The sequence below is a fragment of the Psammomys obesus genome, unplaced genomic scaffold (assembly GCF_907164565.1).
Source record: "Psammomys obesus unplaced genomic scaffold, mPsaObe1.curated_primary_1811, whole genome shotgun sequence".
NCBI classification, from domain to species: domain Eukaryota; kingdom Metazoa; phylum Chordata; class Mammalia; order Rodentia; family Muridae; genus Psammomys; species Psammomys obesus.
Genome location: NW_026596109.1, coordinates 16,156,140 through 16,171,081, shown reverse-complemented (window position 1 = coordinate 16,171,081; position 14,942 = coordinate 16,156,140). Strand labels below are relative to the sequence as shown.

At 46.8% G+C, this 14,942-nt stretch overlaps 1 protein-coding gene and 1 pseudogene across 1 annotated transcript in view; both read right to left on the bottom strand.

The window, feature by feature from the left end:
- The window catches only part of Eml6 (EMAP like 6), a 233,400-nt gene extending 220,879 nt beyond the window's left edge, over positions 1-12,521 (bottom strand). Inside the window, 2 exon segments of the mRNA XM_055628808.1 lie at positions 10,934-11,615; positions 12,482-12,521. Of these exon segments, the coding sequence (XP_055484783.1) occupies positions 10,934-11,133 (200 nt within the window). The 5' untranslated portion in view covers positions 11,134-11,615; positions 12,482-12,521.
- A 1,504-nt stretch (positions 12,522-14,025) lies between these two features.
- Positions 14,026-14,522, bottom strand: LOC129692593 (40S ribosomal protein S10-like; annotated as a pseudogene).
- Positions 14,523-14,942: the final 420 nt, after the last annotated feature.

Sequence of the window (14,942 nt, the reverse complement as noted above, 5' to 3'; positions counted from 1 at the left end):
AGGCTGCCCACTCTTTCTGTATCTCCTCAGTATAGTGCTTGAAGTCCTTGCTAGAGAGATAAGACAACTAAGGAGATTAAGGGAATTCAAATCGGAAAGGAAGAAGTCAAAGTATCACTATTCACCAATGATATGACATTATAAATAAGTGACCCCAAAAATTCTACCAGGGAACTCCTACAACTGATAAACACCTTCAGCAAAGTAGCTGGATACAAAAATAACTTAAAAAAATCAGTAGCCTACCTATATATAAAAGACAAATGGGCTGAGAAACAAATTAAGGAAACAACACCCTTCACAATAGCTACAAAAAAAAAAAAATATATATATATATATATATATATATAATATCTTTGTGAAACTCTAACCAAGCAAATAAAAGACTTGTATGAAAAAACTTCAAGTCACTAAAGAAAAGAATTGAAGAAGATACCAGAAGATTGAAAAAATCTCCCATGCTCATGGATCGGTAGAACCAACATAGTAAAAATGGCCATCTTACCAAAAGCAATCTACATATTCAATAAGCAATTCTCATCAAAATACCAATACAATTCTTTACAGACCTTGAAAAAAAGCACAATAATTGTAATAAATAAAAAATTATATTAAAAGAGAAAAAACAATAATCAACTTCATAGAAAAATAAAAAACCCAGAATAGCTAAAACAACCCTGTACAATAAAAGATCTTCTGGAAGTATCTCCATCCCTGATTTAATGTTGTACTACAGAGCAACAGTAATAAAAACTGCATGATATTAACATAAAAAATATGGAATCAAATTAAAGACACAGAAATAAAGCCACATACCTATGGGCACTTAATTTTTGACCAAAGAGCCAAAACCTTAAAATGAAAAAAAAAAAAAAAGATAGCATCTTCAACAAATGGTTCTGATCTAACTGGATGTCTACACATAGAAAAATGCAAATAGTCCCTGCACTAAAGTCCAAGTGGATCAAAGACTCAACATAAAACGTGACACACTAAATATATTAGAAGAAAAAATGGGGAAGAGCATTGAACTCATTGGCCCAGGAGACAACTTCCTGAACAGAACACCAACAGCTTAGGCTCTAAGATCAACAATCAATAAATGGGACCTCATGAAAGTGAAAAGCTTCTGTCAATAGAACAAAATGACAGTTTACAGACTGGGAAAAGATCTTCACAAACCCTACATCTGACAGAGGGCTAATATCCAGAATATATAAAGAACTCCAAAAATATAAACACCAACAAACTAAATCCAATTAAAAATGGGTTACAGAGCTAAACAGAGCATTCTCAACAGAGGAATATCAAATGGTTGAGAAGCTCTTAAAGAGATGCTCAACATCCTTAGTCATCAGGGAAATGCAAATCAAAACTATTCTGAGATTCCATCTTACACCCATCAGAATGGCTAAGATGAAAAACTCAAGTGACAGCACATGCTGGAGAGGATGTGGAGAAAGGGGAACCCTCCTCTATTGCTGTTGGTAGTGCAAACTTGTACAACCACTTTGGAAATTAACCTGGTGCTTTCTCAGAAAACTAGGAACAGCTGTACCTCAAGACCCAACTATACCACTCCTGGACCCAAAAGATGTTCCACCATACAACAAGGATATTTGCTCAACTATGTTCAAAATAGCAGCTTTATTCGTAATAGCCAGAAACTAAAAACAACCCAGATGGCCTTCAACTGACAAATGAATAAAGAAATTATGAAATACTATTCAGATATACAAACAAGGACATCATGAAATTTGCAGGGAAGTGGATGGATCTGGAAAAGATCACACTAAGTGAGGTAACCCAGATCCAGAAAAACACACATGGTATATACTCACTCATAAGCAGCTATTAGCTATACAATACAGGATACAATCAACAGACCTAAAGAAGCTAAGTAACAAGAACCCTAGGAAGGATGCTTAATTCTCATTCAGAATGGCAAATAGAATAGACACTGGGCATGGTTGAAGAGAGAGAACAGGATGGGAGCCATCCATAGATGTCCTCCAAAAAACTCCACCCAGCAGAGGATAGAAGCAGATGCTGAGAATCACAGCCAAGATTTGGTCAGAGTGCAGGGAGTCTTCAGGAAGAGTGGAGGGATAGAGAGGACAGGAGCTCTACAAAGAGACCAACAGAGCCAACAAATCTCAGCCTGGGGAGGGGGGTTACCTATGGAGACTAATGCACCAACCAGGGGCCAAGTATGGAGAGGACCGGGGCACCCTTCTCATAGTCGTTAGGCAGCACAGTCTCCATGTGGGTCACCTAGTAAGGGGACCAGCGGCCATCTCTGACATGAACTCTGTTGCCTGCTCTTCAATCACTTCTTCCAAGTGAAGTAGCCTTGCCAGCCACAGGGGAAGAGAATGCAGGCAGTCCTAAAGAGACTTGATAGTCTGTGGTCAGTTGGTAAGGGAGGAGGGCTTCCCTTTTCTGAGGACTATGAAACAGGGATAGGGGGACCAGGAGGGATATGATCAGGATATAAAACGAATAAATTAATAATAATAATAAAAAGAAAATAAAAACTGTATTCATGACAATAATTGAATGACTGCCCTGGGAAATTTAGGACATATGGTATTAAAACCCATCAGGCATTAGTGACCTGGTTGAGAACTGAGATATCCTTGGTCTTTCTCTGGGTATCTAACATCAGAATTCTGGGCACTATAACAGGGCCCCAGATCTTAGTAGGCCCTGAGAACTTAGCATAACTGACTCCATGATGGAAGTACCATGCAAAGCTCAGCATGTAGACAGCACCACCTGCCAAACTAAGACAAAGGCCTAATCCAGCAAAGTCCATAGCTAAGGGAAAGTGTCTAAAAGTCTCTCAAAAACCTTGCTTTGGGGCTTCTGTAGCTCTGCTTCTGGCTAACTGTTCTTACTAACTGAAATATGTCAACCAGAACATGGTTTGTATGCTTAAAGCTCACTCTGAGAGAGGCTCAGTGCCACGCTGGGATCCCAGGCACTCACTGCAGTCACCAGCCAGCTAACGAAGACTTTCTATTGGTTTAAGCCCATGTCCGAGCCGTCTTCTCTTGTGAATATCCCACATTTCTGGAGGCCCCAGTGAGATCCCAGAGACCAGACCTCTAGATAGCAGGGTCCCAGAGCCCCTTGGAGTAAGGAAGAGTGGAGTGGTCAAGGGACCCCTTGGGGCTGCACAACATGAGATAGTCCATGTCTGTGGCGCCCTTTGATCAGTCACTGCCTAAAATTTCACAGGGGTCTGACACCCTAAAAGGAAACAAATTAAAAAGTTGCCTGTTGTGTCACCTCCGCACATAAGTCCTGTTAAGTGCCTTCTGTTTGGACGCGTAAGAGAGGCTGGACACAGCTACTGATCCAGTGTCTGAGATCCATGTGTGATGGGACTGCTTGGGCATATGAATGTGTGGCCGCCCTGGTTGTCCTGTCTGTCTGTCCCCCGCCCCTTTCTGTGTGTGTGTGTGTGTGTGTTTCTGTCAGTTCTGCTTTTCTGTATTGACCAGTGGCTTTCTCTGTTATGAGAATCCCCTGACTTAAGACCTGTACCCCATCCTAGTAGGGACATTAATCTTTTTTGTTCTTCCAGGTCAACCTGAAAAACAAAACAAAACAAAAAAAGGCCATTTGGTTCACTCTAGGAACAGCAATTTACTTGTTTTGTTGCTTGACCCTTGCTCACAGTCAAGAGTCCAGGCCTCGCATCCAACCCCCCAACCCCCTGCACGCCATCTAAGTGGAATGCACACTGGAAGTGGGAAACAGTTCCCCAGCTCTGCATTCCTTCTGCTCTGTACAGGGGGATTGCCGGCAGACAATGCGGCCTGGACATAACAGATTTTCCCTTCTTTCCAACACTGACCAAAGAGACTTTAAACAAATTCACTAGGTACTTTTTGCAAAGATTAAAGACAACCGCTACAAAGATTTCCTTTGTCAACCAGATATTTTTTTAAAGTTATAAAAGTTAAAAAATTTTAAAGTTATAAGTAGGTCCTAGTTGTTGGAGGTAGCTTAAAGGGAATTTAACAACAGAAAACTGATTGTGATATGTCTTAGTTACAGTTTCATTGCCATTAAAAGATTCCATGACCAAGGTAACTCTTACAAAGAAAGCATGTAATTGGGGCTCACTTTCAGTTCAGAGGTTTAGCTCACTATCATCATGGTGGGAAGCATGGTAGCATGGAGGCAGACATGGTGCTGGAGAAAAAGCTGAGAAAAAGTACACACATACACACACACACACACACACACACACACACACCATTCCCGATGGGCTAAGCATTCAAATAAATGAGTCTATGGGGGTATTCCTATCTAGTCTACCACAGGACAAGGCATTTTTCGTAAACTGAAAGCCACCGTCACCTTCTCTGATGATGAGACTCACTTAAATTCAATATAACTAGCAAAATTTTGGGGTCTCGCCTTCTGTTGGAAGAAATCAACCCTCCAGGACTTCCCAACACCAAGCTCCTATATTTGTTCAACTAAGCAGTTCAGCTACTTTTGTCCAGATTAAACAATACCCAATGACCCTGGAAATACAAGGAGAAATTGCATTTCATATTGCCTGGCTTGAAGAGACAGGTATCCTGGTGCCCTGCAAGTCACCCTGGAATATACCTCTTCTGCCTATGAAGAAACCTAAGACCGCTGATTCTCATGAGGGTGATTCTTCCAGAGAAACAGGTGTTCACTGTCTTGGACCTGAAAGATGTGTTCTTCAGCCTCCCATTGGCAGAGGTGAGTCAACCCATCTTTGCTTTTAAACAGACAGACCCAGTGAGAGACTACAATAGTCAATATACCTGGACTAGGTTGCCCCAGAATTTAAAGACACCAAATGCAGATTTCCTGCCATTCAGTCAGAGGATTCCTGGGAAGACAGATTTTAACATGCCACGGAAGGGGTGCTGCAAGAGTTACAGATCCTGGGCTACAAAATGTTGGCTACAAAAGCCAACTTTGCAGATGGCTACATACCTTGGTTACCAGCTTAAGGAAGGCAAAGGAGCCTGTCTCAGAGTAGGACATCTTTCAGATCCCAACTGCAAAGACTACGAGAGGTTCAGGAGTTCACAGGGAGAGCTGGGTATTACTGCCTCTGGGTAGCAGAGCTTGTGGACATAACAGGATCTCTGTACAGCAGCACAAACGGGAGCACTAAACCCCTAATCTGGACTGAGACTAAACAAAGGCACTTGAGGCTTTTAAAACCGCTCTGACTTCCACTCCAGCTCTAGAATTTCCAGACAAAAGGAAATTTTGTCTGGAATAACTTTGGGATCATGAACACACCCTATGATGATTGGACCCTGTAACCACGCCCACCTGTTCTTAGACCTGTTCTAAGAACTGCCGTGGCTACTGCTAGTTTAACAAAAGAAAGCAAACAATTTAACTTTGGGTCAAAATCTTAACACTCACAGCACCCCTGGACACAGTTGAGGCTGTCCTATGAGGAGCACCAGAACGCGGGCTGTCCGGTGGCTACGTGCCGCGCTAGCAGGCCCTACTCCTTGGTCCACCCTCCAGACCAGTTTAAGAAACGCAGCACCACCGCTCCTGTTACACATTGGCCTGACAAACCAGGTAGGCAGGAGCTGCAGTAGTTACTTTAACCGAAATGATCTGGGCTCAAGCCAGGTACTTCAGCCCACACAGCAGAGAACTGACTGGTCCAACCCAGGCTTCCACTAACACATACACGGACCGGCAGTCGGTACTACCGGGCGTGTCCACGTCGTAATCTGTAAGGAAGGAAGGCTTCTCGCTGCTGGGAAAAAGACATTAAAATATCTTGGCCCTCCCAGAGTTTAGTTAGCTTCCCCTAAAAATTGCTGTCCTCCACTGCTGGGCTGTTGACTTGGCTGCTGACAAACGGTCCTAAGACCAGCGGGGCCTCTTGATAGTCTGATAATATAAAATGACTGAAATGCCATGGTGAAGAAGAAAGGAACAGCTCAAACCCACATGGTGATGGAGGGCCCCAGAGGGAAAGATCACCTTGCAGGACTCTGGCATCTGACCTTCACCTGGCCGCTCACCTAGGGTCCACAAAATTTTCTGAGTGCCTCGGACAAGGCAGGCTAGACCTGTAGACTAGACAGCCTAGCCTGGGATGTCTCAGCCGGACGCCAGGTTTGTACTCAATTGAAACCAAAACAGAGTCCTTACCCAGGAAGGGGTTCAAGCACCGATACCCAGGCAAACTCTGGACAAACTGACCTCACCAAGATCTGCCCTGCTGTGGCAGGATACAAGTACTTGCTAATTTTTAAAGTAAAGATCAAGCTGGAATATGGGTTGCTGGTCTGCAGTCACACTAGCTAATACCTCCCTGTATCTAGTCCAGGCCTGAGGGTGGTGGAGGTTGGACCATATACTGTATCCATGCCAAACACAAGTATCAGGACAAGGGTAAAGGGACCTGGAGTGTCAGGGCCAGGGGACCCAATAAAACTTTAATTTCAATATGTCCATAGTCTGGAGACAGTCCATCTGGCACCAGTGTCTGAAGCCTCATCCCTAACCAGGATTTCATTTTTTGTTGGTGTCTCTAGGTTTTTCTTACTCCAAATGTAAAGTTATATGTCTAGGCCTTCATGGATTCGATGGGGACCAGACGGTCTAGGCACAGCAATGGCTATTAAGGTACTCACTTCAAACTCAACAACTTCAGTTATAGTTCAGCATTAGATAACTTTAGCCTGTCACAGTTTAGACTTCTAAACTTTTAAATTAAGCATCTTCAACAGATTATCATTTCCAATCATTGTTCCGAGGCTGGTGGTGCTGCTAGAGCGGACCTGAACATTATCCTCTGTCTAGACTGAGACCTAACAATCTGTATCAAGGGCTCTTAAAAATAAGCCCAGGATTTATAGGCTGACTGATGATAGGTGGAGCCACAGAGAGTGCAAGTTTGCTGGGCTCCTGTTAACAACTAGCACAAAGGCAGGAACCACCATGAATAAGAACAAGAGCCTGGAGAACAGTGAAGCAACAGCTTTGGCCGTTGTAATCAGACCAGCCTGCACTCCAGTTCCTATTCTAGAGTCAGCCTGCTGCTAACCACGCACAAAAGGCTTTAGCCTCTGTGGCTCATTTCCTTGCCAGCAAGCAGGGTCAGCAAGCCAGCCTCCCCAAAAGGTGGACTGAAAGAATAGATGGGATAAATCTAGATCTATATTTAACTCTGGATCTTTTAACTCTCGGGGAATGTTAACCCTGCCTGTGTTAAGGTTTAGTCTCAACATCAAGGAGCTACTTCCTCTACAGGTGGAGGTATCTAGAATGAGAGAATGGCACCAGATATCCCTGCAAAATCTGAGGAGTTACGAGGTAGCCTCTGTCCGAGTACGGTGGAAGATCTCATGGCAAAGGTGACAGTGAAGTAGATGGGGCCACCCGGGTATAGATAAAACACGGTCCCTGAGAGGAGCACTCGCCCTTTGCTGGGCACTGTGGATGCCTTCTATGCAACCTCAGAAACACTACAGATAACCACAAACCAGTCAAAAGCTGTTTTACTGATGACACTGATGCCCAAATTGTAGCTGATCTGGGCTTCACAGAAGGAGAAGGTAAATCATTCCAGTATGAAGCAGAGAAGAACAGGGTACCTGCATTAGATGACAAGCAAGAAGCAAACAACTTACGGCTTTAAATAGAAAGTAAGAGCAGAATGGTAAGTTGGGGCACAAAAAAAATGTGAAGATATAGAGTCTAAACATTTGTCTGTGTACAATGAAAAGATGCTTTGGTGTATATGTGTTTACTTTAGTACGACAATAAACACTGACTGAGTACCTACTAAGGGTGAGCCTCTCCCCAACAAAACATTTTGCATATGTTCTTTCTAATGGTCTCAAGAATGCTGCAACTTATTGAAAGCAGGAAAAGGAAGGTGATAGAGGATGAGTGTGCAGGTGACTTTTCTTTCATCTATTCATCTCATGTTCTCCTGCCAGATCAGGAAAGCAAAGCAAAGCATCACTTACTGCCTTGCCTTCAAACCCAGTTTGAGTCTTGTCAGCCCAATAGCAAACACCAAACACCAGTTTAGGTGTTTACTTATCTCATCTCAATGCTATCAAGACAAAAACAAACAAACAAACAAAAAAAATGGCATCATTCTTCCATCTATTATCTTCACAGAATGGTAATCATTCAAGAGAATAAAATTAAGACTTCTTATCCAATAAATCACATTATGCCTCAGATACCAATATTTCTAAAAATCTGCCTGAAAAACTGTCAAAGCAAAAGGACACATACTGAGCCCTAATGAGCTCTGCCAAATCCTGCATCATTAAGGTTCATCGTGATCCCAGAGAGTATACAGTTTTCTAAAATGGAGTACCTTATCAATATTTGTTAGGCTGCTTTGTAGCTAATAATCTAGGCAAAGCTGCACAAAGCAAAACAGCATTAAATTTATAAGTATGGATATTTCCTTCAAAATCTGAGGACCAAGTGGAGAGTCACTGCAGTGCCCAATTCAGTGAAATCAAGAGGGTTAATATTCATGTAATGATTCAAAATGGAAAACATGTTTTTGCATTAAAGCCTTGGATACTACAGTCAATCCCATTCAATGGCAAACTTTAATATTTCAAGTGGAGAAAACAGTAGTATATTAGGGCATTCAGAGATGAGCTGAAATGAATAAAGATAAAAGACTGTGCATTGTGTCTTGTGCACTGCCTTCCAGGGTGGGGGGAGATGTACTTGTGTAAGATAAAGCAAAATGACACCAAATACATTTCAATTCACAGCCCCTAATGGCATAAAGATCCGTGGTTTGTGTTTTTTTATTCCACTGGACTTCATTTTATTCCAAATGCAAAGATACGTCAGTGCTAGAACTCTGCTCACCTGTACATACTTGGACCCAGGCAAATCATGGAGAATTTAAGGTGCTTTCCCTAAGTCACACAGTGTTTAGCCTCAAAAGATAATCACCTCATCAGTTAGGTCTACCTGTAATGCAACTGTAACTTCTTCCTTCCCCTTTTCTTCAAACCCTAATGTTTCTTTAACCACCCAAGCCAGATGTCATCACAACCCTACTAGCCCAGCTGCTCCTCCTAACAATGGCTTACTGCAACTCCACCCTTTTCCCACCTTCAATTTCAACAATGCATTTAAATTTTTCCCCTTTAAGAGAAAGTCTGTGTATTAAGAATTCACCCCCCACACACACACCAAATAGTTCAGTGAACTGTCATGTTAATATCATGTAACCCCAGGGAATCTTCTGTTTAATTGCTACTCTTTCCCTTCCCCCAAAGGACTATGTCTTATTTGGATGTTGCAATGGAAAGCACTGCATGAAGATACACAGAACAAACACACAATGGGTTTAAATTTTTAAACATCCAACCTTTTCATGAGTCACTGTTAATCATTTGCACCTGTGCCTTTAATAATCAGCCACATAATTAGCGAAGCAAAATCTGCAGGGTGAGACTAAGTAAGGATGCCCCCACCACATCCATTCCCAAACCAGACAGGAAGGGAGAGCTTTACTTGTCAGCTCCAGCAAATGTAGAGAGCATTAGAGCTTCAGGTGCTCACAATCTTCATCTTTTAACAGTAGAGATAAAAGCTAGGTGTGGCGGTTCACACTTGTACTAGCACTCTGAGGCAGAGGGATTACCATGAGCTTGTAGCCAGTCGGGGCTCCATATTGAGTGTGAGGGGGCAGTCAAGATCTCTCTGTCTCTGTCTCTCTGGTGTGCGTGTGTGTCTGTGTCTGTGTGTGTGTGTCCTTCTGTGTTTCCATGTATTAAGATTTACCTTCTGTAACCATTTTCAATTCAGAAAGAAAAACCCCTCTGGAATGTGACACTGATTGAGGAAGCTGATCTTTAAGTCACTGTCCTCACTGAGAAGGCAGGACCACTGTCATTACACAGTGGTTATCATTACATCATTCACCCCATGTAAAGGGCAAACTTAGAGCAACAGGAAAAAGAAGCCACTGTTTTGCATTAGTGAACACACACAATCGAAGGGTTCCTAGCGGTGTGTCCTCAGCAATCGCTGTCTCTGGGAGTGGCGTGTTCCCACCATGGAAAGTATTATCCTCAACTGTCATGGCAGAAAGGGACTCCTAGGAACAGCATCTGGACCACACCTAATTTGGCCATAGGACAAAGGTTGGGGAGAACTATGTCGAGTCCAGATAAGGAGATAGCACGAAGAACCAAATCTGTCCCCCTTTAATTAAACAAGAAGGGCCCTAAAAATGACTGTTTTGTGCAATGGCGTCCTCCTGGACCATCCACTACCAAATACTGCTCATTCATTCCACGGGCAAGAATAGTAAGAATTCTTGGCCCAGATGCTGCCGCCAGCCTTTTAAAACCCTAAAAATGTTGCGGGAAGCATTCATGTGGTGTGTAAAGATGCTTTTGGCACTAGAACACTTGCTGAAATATCAGAAAACACTCCCCACGCACTACAGAAACGTCCTAGGTCCAACACAAACGGGATGGAGATTCCAAACTGCCTGTACCAAAATTTCTTTTCTTTCTTTCTCTTGTTATTTATTTATTTTTTTCAAGATCCACTTGCTTGTGGAAGGATCCACTGAGGAGCCCTCCAAAAATCCTACCCACAGTTCATCTACTGCTCCTACTATTTACCTAGTTAGGGAAGAGCGAGAGGTGTTCGGTAGTTACCCAGACCCTCCACTTGTAGCGGGAATGAATAGAAAAGCAGCACGCACTCCCCCCCACCCCCCCACCTCTGTCTCCCTCCCCGCTTCTGCCCTAGCCCTAGAATCTGCAGCCCTCCTCTCGGAGGCTCCTGGAGGGATCCTTTATTCCACAGCACTCAATGCCCCCGGTTATCCCTACCCTTCCGCCTTCCATACCCAACAAGCCCTCCCCGCCGCCCCGGCGCGTCCCCTTACCTGATAATGTCGTCGTTGTGTCCCAGGAAGAATTTCTGACTGTGCTCTCGGGTGTTGTACACCACCCCTACCCCAGCCACAAAGTAGACCACCTCCTTGCCGGCGGTGTAGTACAGGTTGTTGCGGCACTGGTGACCCCGGTATCCGTACACCCACTCCAGCCGGAGCTGGCCCCGGGGAGCTGTCCGATCCGCCATCATCAGCCGACCCCGCGCGACCCCCGGGGGCCCCGGGCGCTGTCCTCTCCGAGGCTCGGGCTGCGACCGACCCGTGAGGGCTCAGGGGACGGCGCCGGGCGCCGATTTCCGCGGCGACGCACAGGCGCAGCCCAGCACGCCGGCCGCCACCATCATCCGCTGCCGAGGGAGGCGGCCGCCGACGCCGGGGCGCAGCGCCGAGACCCGCCGGCCCCGCGGCTCGCTCCCCCGGGCTCGGGCGGCCCCGCGCGCCTCACGGCACCTGCGGGCCTCGGCGGGCTGGAGAGGGTCTCCCCGGGGTCACCCCGCCTCCAAAGTCAGAGGTCTGCATATCCGGGCGCGGGTTTCCCAGTTGGCCAAGTTTGAGGCGCGCGGGGGGCCTCGCCGCAGACGGCGGGGTTCAGCCTGTGACAGGTCCGCTCCGACAGGCAGCCGGAGCGAGCTTTGCCAGCACCGTCCTCGGGTCCGAAACCGACCGTCTGGATCTAGGGTTCGAGAGCGAGGGAGAGAGAGAGGTTTTTTGTTTTTGTTTTTGTTTTTGTTTTTTTTTTTTTTTTTGCATGTCACCTACTGCAAGGAAACGACCATCAGACTGAAACCGAGTTGTTGGCTGTGGGTTGTGCGTCCGTCGCTTCTAACCGTCCGCCTTTCTCCTTCCACAGCCACCTTCCTCACTGTAGGAAATGCGCCCTCAACGCTCCGGCCGGCGGTTGCCGGACCAAGCTGAAATAACGTTTGCCGTTTGCTCGGTGAAGCCAGGGCGAATACATCATGCTCGTTTTTCCGGATGCTCCAATTAGCTGGCCCGCACGTATTTAAAGCCCGTACCCTCCATGAGCCTTCTCCTCACAGAGGAGCCCAGGAAGAACTTAGCCGCTCTCCCTAATCAGCAGCCCCAACGGCAAGCGCCATACAGTCGTCTTCTGAATCGGAGGAAAGCGGGCACCGGGGCAACTAGAGAAGAGCGCTGTCTGCCAACGCTCCCGATCCAGAAAATAATAAGAATTTGCTTATTTATATAATATAATATATAAATCTTATCTATCTATATATTTATATATATTGGCATTTGCTTATTATATATATGTATATATATACACATACATCGTGCCCCTCTCCCGACGAAGACCTCAGCTAGCTCCGAGACCCTGAGGGCTCCAGGGATCGCGCCTTTGGCTTGGCGGGGGGCGGGGTCTTGGTGGAGCCCCGGGGGTGGCGACACCCCCACGCCCAGCCGGGAGCCTGCCTTTGCGGCTCTGAGGGATGCTAGCCCTAGGGATGCCCTGGCTGGCGCTCCACCATCCCAGCGGGTCCCTGCACTCCCACCCGGAGCAGCCTCGCCGCCTCTAACCTCCGCTGCCCACCGTCCGGGGATCCCGCACCAGCCAGCGAAATCCTCTGCCCCCTCCCGCCCCGCCCCGCCCCGCCCCGCGCACCCAGGGATAGGCTCGGCCGCGGGGGACACCGGGGCACTAGCTCTTCCTCCAGCCGGGGCTCCGGGGGCGGGGCCAGCGCGGGGACCAGTTACTAGGCGAAATTGCGGCGCTAGGAAACGCCGACGCCCGCGAGGGCCGGAGCGCGCGCTCCCCCCCCCCCCGCCCCCGGCCCGCCTGCTCCGCGCGCATTCTGGGAATCGTAGTCCTCCGTAGCCCGGCTGGTGCGGAGAGCGCGCAGACTGTACCACAAGTCCCAGGATTCCGTGCGAGCACAGGGCCGCAGGGCTGATGCCAAGGGATTCCGCAGTGTACCCAGGCGGGCTTTGGCGGTCCGTTGTGACCCAGGCCAGCGGCCTACGCATCTGTGCTGAAAGCAGAGGTCAAGCGGAGGCTTTCCTCCTGCGCCGCTTCCTGAGGGTTGCTGTAGCCCACGTCCGCCTGTACTGTAGCTCTTGACTCGCGCTGTTTTTTTTTTGTTTGTTTGTTTGTTTGTTTCACCTGTTATTCCAAAGGATTCTGATTTATCCAAGTTTAAGAAAGATACAGGACGCGCGGTTGCTCTGTCATGTGTAGGGGAGTAAGCGGCGTCCTATGACCTACCTTATGCCCAGTCAATCAACCACTCATTTTGGCCTTCAAAAACAGAAGCCAGTGGCCATTCTGAAACCACCTGGGGTGGTTCTGGGTGCTGTATACCACTGATCCAAGCAAAGGCCGAGAAAGGCAAATCTCTGTGAGTCTGAGTGCAGCCTGGTCCACATAGTGAGTTCCAGGACAGCCAGAGCTTCAAAATGAGACACTGTGAATGAATGAATGAATGAATGAATGAATGAATGAATGAATGAATGAATGAAGCAGCCTGAGCAAGTCACGAGGAGCAGGCCAATAAGCAGCATTCCTTTACGGACTCTGTTTCAGTTCCTGACTCAAATTCCTACCCTGACTTTTCTCGGATGGATGTGGGGCTCTGCCGGAAAAGGTTCCAGTCAGTCTTCTCCGGATAGCCACTTATTTGCGCGGGGACTCTGATGATAGACTCCCCATTCTCAGCGGGGTTCTAAAAGTCTCCTCTGACCTGGGTGACTCCAGGTCTTACAAGAAGCATCACACAGCCCTGGGGGCATAGGCCAGACCATTCCCTGATACAGAAACTGCTCTAGCAAGCATCTAGGAATTCCTAGAAAAGCCACACTCTTCTAAGGAGAGCTTAGTCTTAAACAGTGACCTTCAGTTGTACTTGGAGATTTCCTCCTCACCTGTACAGTAATTTTACTTCTTGTGATAGGACCATGCTGCTGCATAGAAAATGAGGCACATGTAAATTAACTATCCCTGACCCTCTGACCCTGAGAGGGCATGGATGAATAAGCCTGACCTACTTAATGACAGGCTTCATTTTCTTTTCTTTTCTTTTTTTTTTTTTCTTTAAAGTTTATTCAATACAACACAATCTCCATCTTCACTCAGGTGGCTGACCACGGCCAAAGCCGCCTCTAAACTGGAATTCCGTTGCTGAGCCAGCCCCAGCCTTCCTTGTCTTCCTTGTCAGCACCAGGGGTCACAGAACTTCTGTAGGTGTCTCTGTCTGCCCCCCTCTTGTGAATCTTGGAGGTCTCTCACCCTCTGAACCTTTGGGTCAGGGCCTGCCAGTCTCAGGAAGGCTGCGCCGCAGAGTGGGAGACACAATCTTGGGGGGGGGGGCGGTTAGGTGAAGGTAATCTCGGAGATACCGGATGCCCTCGTTCATAAGGTACCAGTAGTTTCCAGGCAAACTGCTCCTTCTCGTAGCCTCTGGACTTGAGAAACTGCATGGCCTTCATTACGTGAAGGTTGGGCACATTCTTGTCTGCCATCTCGGAGTGTTTGGGCATATATGGACGTCTTACTTGGCAACCATCACTCCCTCCTTGAAATGGAGTTCATAGACGGCATCCAGTTCTTCTTAGGCATCAACATTGTGGCGGCTGCAAGGACCAAGGCAGAGGCTGGAAAGGAGGCTTCATTTTCTTGCTGAGATAGAACAGGTCTGTGTTTTCTGCTCCTCAGGAAAAAAAAAAAAAAAAAAAAAACCTTCAGTTGCAGGAAAAGCCACAGTTCCAGGTCTGGCCAGGACATGTGGCCTGGGGGAACAAGGTTGCTTAACTACTGGTCTGAGAAGCCCCAAACCCTTGATCAGAGTCACAGAGCCTCACTCTTTATTTATAAATCCCTGATTTCAAATAAGTGTGCTGATGGGGTTGCATGCTTCGTGATACCATCAGCCTTCCACCATGGCTGTGTCTCACAGGGCCTGGGCCTTCCCAGGCCTGTGCCTTGGCAGAGCTGTAGCACTTCGGTATTGCCATAGGCTTCGGAACACCTGAGCTTCCATTGCCA